The 12,684-nt window shown below is 42.8% G+C and overlaps 1 protein-coding gene across 4 annotated transcripts in view; it reads left to right on the forward strand.

Annotated features, from left to right (window-relative positions):
• The window catches only part of OPN5 (opsin 5), a 195,124-nt gene that overhangs the window by 89,839 nt on the left and 92,601 nt on the right, over window positions 1-12,684 (forward strand). For all 4 annotated transcript variants that reach the window (XM_040348481.1, XM_040348483.1, XM_040348479.1 and 1 more), the window contains exon 2: window positions 5,821-5,973. In XM_040348481.1, coding sequence (XP_040204415.1) covers window positions 5,844-5,973 — 130 coding nt within the window. In that variant the 5' untranslated portion in view covers window positions 5,821-5,843. The remainder of the gene's footprint in view (window positions 1-5,820; window positions 5,974-12,684) is intronic.

Consider the following 12,684-nt stretch of genomic DNA (forward strand, 5'->3'; position numbering starts at 1 on the left):
TCTGACCACATGACTTTCTCCCATGACTCCTCTGGATCATCCAAATGGTCATTGGCAAACTTAAGACGGGCCTTGACGTGCTGGTTTAAGCAGGGGAACCTTCCGTGCCATGCATGATTTCAAACCATGACGTCTTAGTGTATTACCAACAGTAACCTTGGAAACGGTGGTCCCAGCTCTTTTCAGGTCATTGACCAGCTCCTCCCGTGTAGTCCTGGGCTGATTTCTCACCTTTCTTAGGATCATTGGGACCCCACGAGGTGAGATTTTGCATGGAGCCCCAGTCCGAGGGAGATTGACAGTCATGTTTAGCTTCTTTCATTTTCTAATGATTGCTCCAACAGTGGACCTTTTTTCACCAAGCTGCTTGGCAATTTCCCCGTAGCCCTTTCCAGCCTTGTGGAGGTGTACAATTTTGTCTCTAGTGTCTTTGGACAGCTCTTTGGTCTTGGCCATGTTAGTAGTTGGATTCTTACTGATTGTATGGGGTGGACAGGTGTCTTTATGCAGCTAATGACCTCAAACAGGTGCATCTAATTTAGGATAATAAATGGAGTGGAGGTGGACATTTTAAAGGCAGACTAACAGGTCTTTGAGGGTCAGAATTCTAGCTGATAGACAGGTGTTCAAATACTTATTTGCAGCTGTATCATACAAATAAATAGTTAAAAAATCATAAATTGTGATTTCTGGATTTTTTTTTTTTTTTGATTATGTCTCTCACAGTGGACATGCACCTACGATGACAATTTCAGACCCCTCCATGATTTCCAAGTGGGAGAACTTGCAAAATAGCAGGGTGTTCAAATACTTATTTTCCTCACTGTATATATATATATATACATATATATATATACACACACACACACATACATAAATATATATATAACTGTAGAGCAAACATAATTTTGATTACCTGTATTATACACTGCAGAAAGGAGCTCAAAAGTTGGACAAATGAAGATCCCTTGGATCCTAGCTATACAAAAAAAGGAATAAATTAAAAAATAAATAATTCATTTGAAATAAGGGATTTAACTGTTATTTATTTTTTCGAAAAGCAAGGAGACACTATGTATGATAGTAGTGTACAAATACTAGATATATGTAGATAGATAGACTTGTTATGTGTAGAGATATGCTGTATAAAATGTAACGATTCTCAAAATTGTTGGTTTAGATTTTCGATTAAAATAAAATAAATGCGCTAGTCTAGAATGAAGGAGAGGAGAATAAAGTTAAAAATGTACGTGCATGATAAAAGAGGTTTGTATACATTTAAGGGATGGAGTAAAGAGCTAATTTTGTAATATATAATAAATAGAGAGAGATGTGAGGGAAATAGAGGATCAGTCTGATTGAAGAGGGAGGAGTCATGTAAGGGAGAGAGAGGATGGATTTGAGGAAATTTTTTTTTTTTTCCGTAGTGTTTTTGAGATGGATAGAGTATGAACGAGTCAAGGAGCGTGGTCGCTTGGGCAATGAGTGTGTTCCATTATTTTTAATAAATTAATACCTACCTGTAATATAAACTAAATATGGAAGTTAAAAGTAGAACAATTCCAGTGAGTTTTGCTCTTTGCTAAAAAACAAAACAAAAAAATAATAACTTTGATCAATAGGAATTAACACTTTTATGAGAGAGAGCGAGAGAGGGAGAGAGGAAGAGAGAGAGAGGGGGAGAGGAGGAGAGAGAGGGGGGGAGAGAGGGGGAGAGAGAGAGAGGGGGAGAGAGAGAGAGGGGGAGAGGGAGAGAGAGGGGGAGAGAGAGGGAGAGAGAGGGGGAGAGAGAGGGAGAGAGAGGGGGAGAGAGAGGGGGAGAGAGAGAGAGGATAGGAGAGGGAAAGTGAGAGGAGAGAGAAAGGGAGTGATAGGAGAGGAGAGGGAAAGGGAGAGATAAAAAATAATAATAACTTTGATCAATAGGGATTAACACTTTTATGAGAGAGAGAGAGAGAGAGAGAGAGAGAGAGAGAGAGAGAGAGAGAGAGAGAGAGAGAGAGAGAGAGAGAGAGAGAGAGAGAGAGAGACACTTGTAAACATACAAAAATGATAAATCTGCACATACCAACTATCCAAGTGCTGGTGATGCAGGGCACGATTGACGGTAAAAATCAAGCAGAGTCTCAGCGCTCGTACTTCTACGGTGCAGCCTGCTGTGTGTCTGTGTCCATACAATCAAAACAAAGTTTTTTTCCAGTATTGAAAATGGCGCCGAACCTTCAATGAATCGCGTCATTTCCGGTATGGAAGTCCCGCGATTCTAGCCCGAGCAGAAGGGCGCAGCATCCTGAGAAATTATGACAAACATTTCCCAGGAGCATTAGCGTTCTGAGGAGCCGAGGGAGCTAACGTCAGGATCCTAGGTGAATCCAAAGGCAGATTTAGTGGGACCGCATAGCAGGTTTTCCAGGTGAGTAAAATTTTTTATTCATTTTTTCTTATTTAGGTATAATGTACACTATAAAGGAAAAAAAGTTTTTGGATGGAAACTCCACTTTAAGCTATTCACCGGGTACAGAAGTAAGTGTCGGGCAGTACAGGCCCCAAGAATTAGACCACAGGCCTTCACCTGACAGCAAACAACTTTGTATTCTATGGCTGGTGGTACATTAGGCATTCACCGGATTGATGGCTCGCTCCTGATACATTAGCAGTCTGGTTTGTCCCTCCTGTGCAATGTAAGTTCGGCTTCTACTCCCTATCTGCTGGTCCATCTCTCCCTCTGAACTCCCCTCCTCTTCCTCTCTTGTGGGCACCCACGTGACGTCTGTAGACAAGTCATCATCGACGTCACCTTCCCCACCACTAACATTAGAGATCTCGGAGTAGGCAGCAACAGAGGGGACCAACCTCCTTGGGCTGATCTGGGTACTGCCGTCAGACTGCTGAGTGGCGGCTGTTGCTACCTCCTCCTCCTAATCCAATACCAAGAATGGCTGCGCATCGGAAATGTCTTCTGATGGATCGGAAAATAATTCCTGTGACTCAAGCGGGGGGTATATGATGGTGGTGGTGGTGGTGTTGGTGGTGAGCCACTCAACCAAGTTTGGTGCATCCTTTGATGTAATCGAACGCACCTTGTGCCACTTCCCACTTTGGCTCCAGCCTGGTGTTCCTGCCCTACCTCTACCACCCCTGCGGAAGGGCCTGACTCTTCCTCTGCTTTTTAAACGACCCTGTGACAAAAGTCTTTAGAGAAGCGCAGTATATGTGGAAGAAGTTATATAACACCCCGCTTCAATCTGTCATTTTGGGGCGGCCACTGGTTTATCGCACCAGTTATAAAACTTTCTTTTCAGTAACTTTTATCTCTGTGTGTAGCTGAGGTAAAGCAGCAAAACAGAAACAAAAATTCTGCAGTACCCAAATACACTATTATGAAAGTATATTTTTATATAACACCCCGCTTCAATTTGTCGTTTTTGGGGGCCACTGGTTTATCGCACAAGTTATAAAACTTTTTTTTCAGTAATGTTTGTCACTGTGTGTAGCAGAGGTAACGCAGCAAAACAGAAAAGAAAATTCTGCAGGACCCAAATACACCGCGAACGAGCAAAGTTTGCCGCGAAACGACCGCCGGGGCGAACCGCCAGGCCATCTCGATTAACCTATATGCCTCTGACATGCTTTGTTTCTAGTTTAAATTAGTTCAAAGTTGTTGTTTTTATGGTAACAAATATGTGTTAGAAAAAATATTACCATAAATATTCCCAGTTTTTATTGTTTTTAACTGTTTTACCATTTATTATTAATTACATACTTAATTTGTTCAGTGGATCCCCAGGTGAATTTATTTTTATAGTTTTGGAAAAAAAGTAAGGAAGCGTTGAGATCTTTTTCAGGTTTTTATAGCTATTTTTATTGCCAGCATGAAGCAAAATCTAAAATGTTGTCATTGCCACTGCTAGTAAAGAAGTCAATTTTATGTGTTCTAGGGATGAGGTTACCAATTGGGGCCATGCAGGGTTTACTCCAAATATACTCTGCATATTCTTAATTCTCAGCACCAAATAGATTCGGCCCGTGTTTGTGTGAACCTCTGGCTGCACCTACAGAGAAAAATCATTCATATAATGGCAATTTTACCACTATCTTATAGTATTTTTTGATCTTTTGTTGAGTTTTAACAAGATAAGCAAAGCGTTACATAGAGCAACAAGGTAGAAAAGAGTAGGAATGCACCGATACCAGTCTTTTCAGAAAAAATAATAAATGCACATTTTTTTGCAGGAAAAAAAAATTTGCATTAATTATTTTTTGTTTTGGGAGCAGATTGCTGATGCCATGCAGATCTCCTGCAGACCAGTCAGTGTATAGGCTTGCTCGTACCTTGTACGAGGATGCCGATACACGCTGACAAGAGTAATGAATGAACTACCACAACGATCACAGCACCGCCGTGGTACAGTGCCTTAAAAAAGTATTCATACACCTTGAAATTTTCCAATACTTTATCTCAAGTCCCCGCCGATACCAATTACCGATATCTATTTTTAGTGTCATGTGACCATTTCTTTATAATTATGAAGAACTGTAGATTTGAAATAGAGCTACTTCAGGGCGATTTCAAAGCCACAGATCAGTGCGATTTGGACCTCCGATTTCATTGTGACCTCCGATTTCATTTTACAGAAGTCAATGCAAAAAAACTCACAATTCCTCCTGGTAGTGTGAGTGTAATGGACAACAAGCAAAAAACTTCACAATTCTGCCTCGTAGTGTTAGTGTAATGGACGAAAAGCAATAAAATTCACAAGTCCGCCTTGTAGTGTGAATGTAATGAACGAAAAGCAAAAAACTTCACAATTCCTCCTTTTAGTGTGAGTGTTATAGACGACAAGCAAAAAAATTCACAATTCCGCCTTGTAGTGTGAGTGTAACGCATGGCAAGCAGAACATCTAATATGATTCCACCTTGTAGTGTGTGTGTCATGTGCTGTTGTATACACTACAGTGAGCATTACAGCCATGGGCTGCCAAGGCACACCCTAATCACCATGTACAGCACAGATTTTCCCTACTGCCTTGGGCAGCCTCCTTCCCCCCACAGTGCTTCCAGCTTTCCTCCTCTCCCACCGGCTGCTGCTGTGGGCACACAGAGGGGGATGTTTTAGAATGAGTGGGGAAGGGGCCGGTAAATATGTGATTTACTGGCACCTTCTCTTTTTGAGTGAACACAGTGAGTGATCAGCAGTGTGTGTTTGAGCTTTGGGGTGCACACCCTAATCCAATAGGCTTTGTACACCTATGATTACAGTATATCAATGACTGCTGTCTCTCTTTTTCTTATTCTCAGCTTTAAGCCAAAATGAGGCTTGGAAGCGAGGAGCCGCTGCACAGTCTTCAGAAGGCTGGGATGGGGGCGGGATTGGAAAGGATAGGGGCGAGTTTACTGAAAGCTAGGCTGGATTTCTTGCACAGAGACTGACAACGGTTTCAGGAAGTGCCTGGAAGCTGCCAATTCCAGCTCAGCAGGCAAACCGCTGTCGGTAAAGAACAGAAGACTGCTGATTGTCTGGCTCAGATTAGACTTTATAAGCAAGTCTCAAAATCAATAATATCAAAGTTAAACATATTTAACATAGTAATCATGCCCAAGTTTTACATTTTGACTCAATTCCACTTCAAATTGGTGGGTTCACTTCCACTTTAAGGGCTCCTACAGTAAAGTAAACCTGTTAATTTTGAATAACTTTAACATCAATTCTTTGTGTGCTTAAACGCTAAACCACTCAAATTTCTGACTTATGCCATACATTGAATTGAATTGAATGATTGTTTGAATTCAGCACTTACTAAGTTTGTCTTTCTTTCCAGGGATAAATGACACCTGAAACAAGATGGCGACAAATAAAAGTTTCCCTGGGTACGATGGCATTATTCCAGTGTTTGAAAGAGAAGACGATCTATTTGAGTCAAAACTTTCAAAAGAAGCTGATATATGTGCTGGATTATATCTATTATGTATTGGTAAGTTATCATTTGATTACTCAGTAAAAATCTGTGAACTGCGCATGTATGGAAGAGCACTGGGGCCAAGTTAAAAAATAAACTTTTGGCACTTCTGAAACACTGGGGTTGATTTAATAATGGCAAATAGACTGTTCACGTTGCAAGGATATTTGCACTTTGTATAGGGAATTTCCCCCAGAGCTTATTGAATGCGATGAAATTTGTAAAGAATAACAAATCATGTGTAAGACAAAAAATAATAATTTTATCTGAAAGTCGAATGAATTGTATTGAAGTTGTCAATTTATTGCCCGGTTCCAACTTTACCAAATTCTGGTGATTAATCAAAATTTCCTTCTGGTGGTAAATTGCTTTTAACCTGGTCATTACTTGCGATCGTAGAGGTTATTTTCTGTGCATTCAAAGTGGTTGCCTGAAAATTGCCAAGTGTATAGTTAGCCAAAGCCCTGGTAGATTTTAGAAACACTGCTATAAACCTATCGTATTTGCCGGTGTATAAGGCGACCGGGCGTATAAGACAACTCCCTAATTTTACAGTTTTTTAAGATTTTTTGCCTGTACTCACAGTATAAGACGACCCCCCTTCTGAGGCTTCCGACGCTTCATATTTCTTCCTTCTGGAGCCATATTCTTCTTCTTTCTTGCTGTAGCTGAAGCCATATTCTTCTTCTTTCTTGCTGGAGCCAATCACGACGAGCAATGTATTCTATTAATGAATACAAAGCCTGCTTGGATTGGCAGAGGCTGTAACATCATCAGCCCGCGCCTATCTGACTCTCAAAGCCAATCCGAGCAGGCTACTGAATGTAACCTGCTCAGATTGGCAGAGGTTGTTACTCCAATCCGAGCAGGCTATATATTCATTTGAATACATCGCTCACCGGGATTGGCTAAGCGGCATATACTGTATGTAGCCGAAGCTACATACAGTATTACCGCACATCTAGCAGGCATGCGAGCAGCTGACCCGGCGACGTATAGGACGACTCCTGCTTTTTGGCCATTTTTTTTATACGCCAGCAAATACAGTACATACCAATTTTCAGATAAATTCAATTTTCTCAGAGAAAAGGTGCAGGTATTCCCTTCTTCTGAGTCACCCATTGTCTCCACACCCCCACTCACCTCCGAGCACCATTCATTGGTTCCACCCCCTACCCACCTCCCAGTATCACCCCTTTTATAGAATACAGAATCAAGTATCATTTTGTGGTGCCTTGTATTAATCTCATTAATAATAATAAAAAAAGCACTAAAATAGATCCCCTGTAGCCAACAGCATTAACCCCCCCCAGCAACAATACCCCCCGGAAACAAAATACGCTCAGAAACAATAGATCACCCACAAACAGACCACCCAGCAACAATAGATCTACCCCAGCAAAAATCCACCCCCAAGAGGATTTTTCCTCCAGCAGCAACAATAGACCCCCCCATGCAACAAAATAACCCCCATCAACAATAATCCCCCTTGCAACAATATACCTCCCAAGAGGATTTGTCCACCAGCAACAATAGATCACAGAGCAGTCAGCATTAATGGACCCTCCAGTAGCCATCAACAACATACCTCTCCCTCAACAGTAGATCCCTTCTAGTAAAAATCACCCCCAGTAACAATAGATCCTTTACCAGCAACAATAGATCCCCCCACCAGCAACAACACACCTCCCAGCAGCTAACATCAATAGACCATTTAGCATACTTCAACACCTTTTGCCATTACATACGTAGATTGCTGGAAGTTCCAAAACTGTATCCCCCCCCCCCCCCATGTTCCCGCTGACAAAAAGCCTTAGTAATGGGTTGACTTGATCGGTGGTTAAAATTGCTTAAAAATTGTCTTAGATTTGGTGAGGCCAATGCATGCCAATTTTCAACCACTTTAAAACAGTTTTTGAAAGCTAATGTGACTGAAAGTGATTGGAATTTATTGAAAGAACACTGAATCTTACAGATTGAAATAAATGGAATACAATGAAAGAATAGTTGCAATCAACTAGAAATCAATTGAACACAGGACCATTTCAAGCGATCGGATAAAAGCTATGGGATTTTCCATTGAGTTTGAACTGGGCTTTATGAACTCAATTACCTAATGGTCAATAGAAAATGGTGGATTATTCATCAGACTCTTTGTTCAAGTTCAGTGGAAAATCAAATCAAAATTGGGATTTGACGGATGTGTTTCCACAATTTAAAAAAAGTAAAATCTGTCTCTGTATTGAGTAACGCATTATTAAAGTGGAGTTAAATCTTAAAAAAAATCTTAAAAAAAAAAAAAAAATTATACTCACCTAAAAGGGCGGTTGCTATACAGGAGTAGCTCTTCTGCCTCTTCTTCCACCGCGGTGGATCTTCTGGCTCGTCCTACGTTGCCGTGTCTTCTGGTGAATTAGCCGCGCTGCCTTCTGGGAACTGTGTGTATCCTAGGAGGCACACAGAATTACAAAGGGGGCATGTCCCTTACCTCCAATCAGCTCTCAGAGCTCTCTTCACTGAGATTTGCAGAGTGTACTGTTAGCTCTCAGGCCCCTTTTTTTCTGAACTCGCAGACAAGCTTATAGATTTTGGACTTTGAACAGATGCAGAGAAGAGAGGACAGCCGGTAAACAGGTACAGCTTATATAGGAGCATTTCCTTAATTTCTGTGTATGACCTGAGGCCAGTCACTTCACTGGGTATATGTAAGGGTTTACTACCACTTTAAGGTAAAACAACTGTAGCGCACCCCCTTAAGATAACTGGGATCCCCCACTCTGCACAGCCAGGCACATCAAATTTATTGAGGGATAACAATTTAGATTTAGGGATGGGAGATCATCGGATTCCCACTTGAATTCAGCAAACAAGCTTCAGAGACAAATCTTCCTCTATACAGCTTCTATATACAGGTCCACTTCTTCCTCCAGCACTCACTTGTTTGCAGAACCCAGCTGGAAAACTGGAAAGATCTGATAATCACTCAGTCAGATTAAAGCAATAGCTCATTATAGGCAGGAACACAAAGTGCCTTGGTTGTGTCCAGCTTGCATTACTCCTGTGGCTACATTGATCTACCTGGCTGCTGCTGCCCCTCTCACTAGCCCTCCAGGGTAACTTCTCCACCACAATCTCCCAGAATGACACTCATCAGCCTGCCCGGCTGACTTTCAGGAGATCTCCCACCATGCTGACCTGATCCTGCTGTCCTCTCTCCTTGCCTCCAGGAAGGGCTTTCTCCATGTGTTTTGGCAGGATCCTTCCAGCACCCGAGCCTGAGGTCAACCCCCCAGTCTAGGGGGCACCCTTCAAGGGCCACTGACAGCCTCCTCAGCACTCTATCTCCATCTTCCACCCGATTGTCCTTCCTGGCATGACTCATGCCTATTTATGTGGTGAGCCTGCCCCCTGCCAGCCCTTTACTGGGGATTGCCTGAGGCCAGTGGCGTAGCATGGGGGGTGCGAGGGGGGCCTAGGCTGACCTGTCCTCAATCGCGGGGGGAGCGGGGGCTGACCTTCGCCGTGGCCACGGTCTTCTCCTCCTCCTCCTCTCCAGCTCGGGTCACCATGTCCCCGTCGCGGCAGGAAGTCTGTGGCCGCCATCTTCTCCTCCTCCTCTCTGGCCCAGGTCACCGTCGGGACAGGACAGGCAGTCTGTGTATTGTGTGTAGTCTATAGTATATTGTGTATTGGTCTGTGGGTAGAGTATTGTGTAGTGGTCAGTATGTAGTGTATTGTGTGTAATGTGTAGTGTATTGTGTATAGTGTATTGTATATTGGTCTGTGGGTAGTGTATTGTGTAGCGGTCAGTATGTATTGTGTGTATTGTGTGTAGTGTATTGTGTGTAGTGTATTGGTCTGTGAATAGAGTATTGTGTAGCAGTCAGTATGTAGTGTAGTGTGTGTAGTGTATAGTGTATTGGTCTGTGGGTAGAGTATTGGGTAGAGGTCAGTATGTACTGTATTGTGTGTAGTGTATAGTGTATTGGTCTGTGGATAGAGTATTGTGTAGCAGTCAGTATGTAGTGTATTGTGTGTAGTGTATAGTGTATTTGTCTGTGGGTAGAGTATTGTGTAGTGGTCAGTATGTAGTGTATTGTGTGTAATGTGTAGTGTATTGTGTATAGTGTATTGTATATTGGTCTGTGGGTAGTGTATTGTGTAGCGGTCAGTATGTATTGTGTGTATTGTGTGTAGTGTATTGTGTGTAGTGTATTGGTCTGTGAATAGAGTATTGTGTAGCAGTCAGTATGTAGTGTAGTGTGTGTAGTGTATAGTGTATTGGTCTGTGGGTAGAGTATTGTGTAGAGGTCAGTATGTACTGTATTGTGTGTAGTGTATAGTGTATTGGTCTGTGGATATAGTATTGTGTAGCAGTCAGTATGTAGTGTATTGTGTGTAGTGTATAGTGTATTTGTCTGTGGGTAGAGTATTGTGTAGAGGTCAGTATGTATTGTATTGTGTGTAGTGTATAGTGTATTGGTCTGTGGGTAGAGTATTGTGTAGCGGTCAGTATGTAGTGTGTGTAGTGTATTGTGCATAGTGCATAGTGTATTGTGTGTAGTGTATAGTGTATTGGTCTGTGGGTAGAGTATTGTGTAGCGGTCAGTATGTTGTGTATTGTGTGTAGTGTATAGTGTATTGTGTGTAGTGTATTGTATATTGGTCTGTGGGTAGAGTATTGTGTAGCGGTCAGTATGTAGTGTATTGTGTGTAGTGTATTGTGTGTAGTGTATAGTGTATTGTATATTGGTCTGTGGGTAGTGTATTGTGTAGCGGTCAGTATGTAGTGTATTGTGTGTATTGTGTGTAGTATATTGTGTGTAGTGTATTGTGTATTGGTCTGTGGGTAGAGTATTGTGTAGCGGTCAGTATGTAGTGTATTGTGTGTAGTGTATAGTGTATTGGTCTGTGGGTAGAGTATTGGGTAGCGGTCAGTATGTAGTGTATTGTGTAGTGTATTGTATAGTGTATTGTGTGTAGTGTATTGTGTGTATTGTATAGTGTATTGTGTATTGGTCTGTGGGTAGAGTATTGTGTAGCAGTCAGTATGTAGTGTATTGAGTAGTGGTCTGTCGGTAGTGTATAGTGTATTGTGTAGTGGTCAGTACAACAATCAGGTAGGTTAGTATGGTGTGTAGTGTAGTTGTGTAGTGGTCAGTGTGTAGTGTAGTGTGTAGTGTAGTGGTCAGTGTGCAGTGTAGTGGTCAGTGTGTAGTGGTCATTTTGGTGTGGTCAGTGTGGTGTGTAGTGTAGTGGTCAGTGTGTAGTGGATTGTATAGTGTAGTGGTCAGTGTGTAGTGTAGTGTGTTGTGTAGTGGTCAGTGTGTAGTGGTCAGTGTGTAGTGTGTAGTGTAGTGGTCAGTGTGTAGTGTATTGTGTAGTGGTCAGTGTGTAGTGGATTGTATAGTGTAGTGGATTATATAGTGTAGTGGTCGATGTAGGAATCAGGTAGGTTGGTGTGGTGTGTAGTGTAGTGGTCGATGTAGGAATCAGGTTGGTCAGTGTAGGAATCAGGTAGATTAGTGGTCAGGTAGGTCAGTACTATTGTAGGAAGGGAAGGGACTCGGATTGCCAACAGTCCACAGGTTGGGGGGGGGCGCAAATTACTTGCCTTGCCCTGGGCGCTGACAACCCACGCTACACCACTGGCTGAGGCCCTCATAAATATTCCAAGCAGCCCCACCTAGCCTCCACCCACTATATCTAAAACATTTTCCAATGTCCCAGAAAACAGGGAGAGGTATCAGGTGAACTGTCAGGATGAGTCATTCAGCCTAAGGCCCCTTTCACTTGGATCCGCTTGTTCATTTTTAATGCGGATCCGAGCGAGCCATCTATTAACTCCTGTGGGCAGGCGGTGAGCAGAGACGGACTTATCATCCGCTGGATCAACGAAGCGATCTCCTGCTGAGCTGGCGTAGTCCGCTGAGCGGATCTGCCCCATGTGGAAAGGGCCTAACACACTGAACCTGGACCCAGATTCACAGCTCAGACCCTGAGCTAAAACAAAATTTGCCTACACACTAACAGCCTACTCTAACAAACCTGGATTACTAACTAGCACACACTAGAGGGTGCTACGCCACATTTAACCTTTACAGCCACTTTAATTTAGTTGTTGCCTGGAGTTCAAACTTAAAGTGGAGGTTCACCCGGAAATAGCATTTTTTACCCTTAGATTCCTGCTCATTTTGTCTAGGGGAATCGGCTAGTTGTTTTAAAATCGAAGCTGTACTTACCGTTGTAGAGAGCGATCTTCTCTGCCGCTTCAGGGTATGGGCTGCGGGACTGGGCGTTCCTATTTTGATTGACAGTCCTCCGACAGGCTTCCGAAGGTCGCATCCATCGCGACCCGATTTTCCAAAAGTAGCCGAACCTCGGTGCGCAGGCGCCGTATAGAGCCGCACCGACGTTCGGCTTCTTTTCGGCTACTCGTGACGCGATGGATGCGACCGTCGGAAGCCTGTCGGAAGACTGTCAATCAAGAAGGAACGCCCACTCCCGAGGACCCATACCCGGAAGCGGCGGAGAAGATCGCTCTCTACAACGGTAAGTACTGCTCAGATTTTAAAACAACTAGCCGATTCCCCTAGACAAAATGAGCATCAATCTACGGGTAAAAATTTTTTTATGGGTGAACTCCCGCTTTAACTTCTGACAAGTTACAGCAGTTACAAATAAACTGAAATGTGAGTTTTGATTTCATGGACCGAAGAGTATATT

This window comes from Rana temporaria, chromosome 4, assembly GCF_905171775.1.
Source record: "Rana temporaria chromosome 4, aRanTem1.1, whole genome shotgun sequence".
Lineage (NCBI taxonomy): Eukaryota > Metazoa > Chordata > Amphibia > Anura > Ranidae > Rana > Rana temporaria.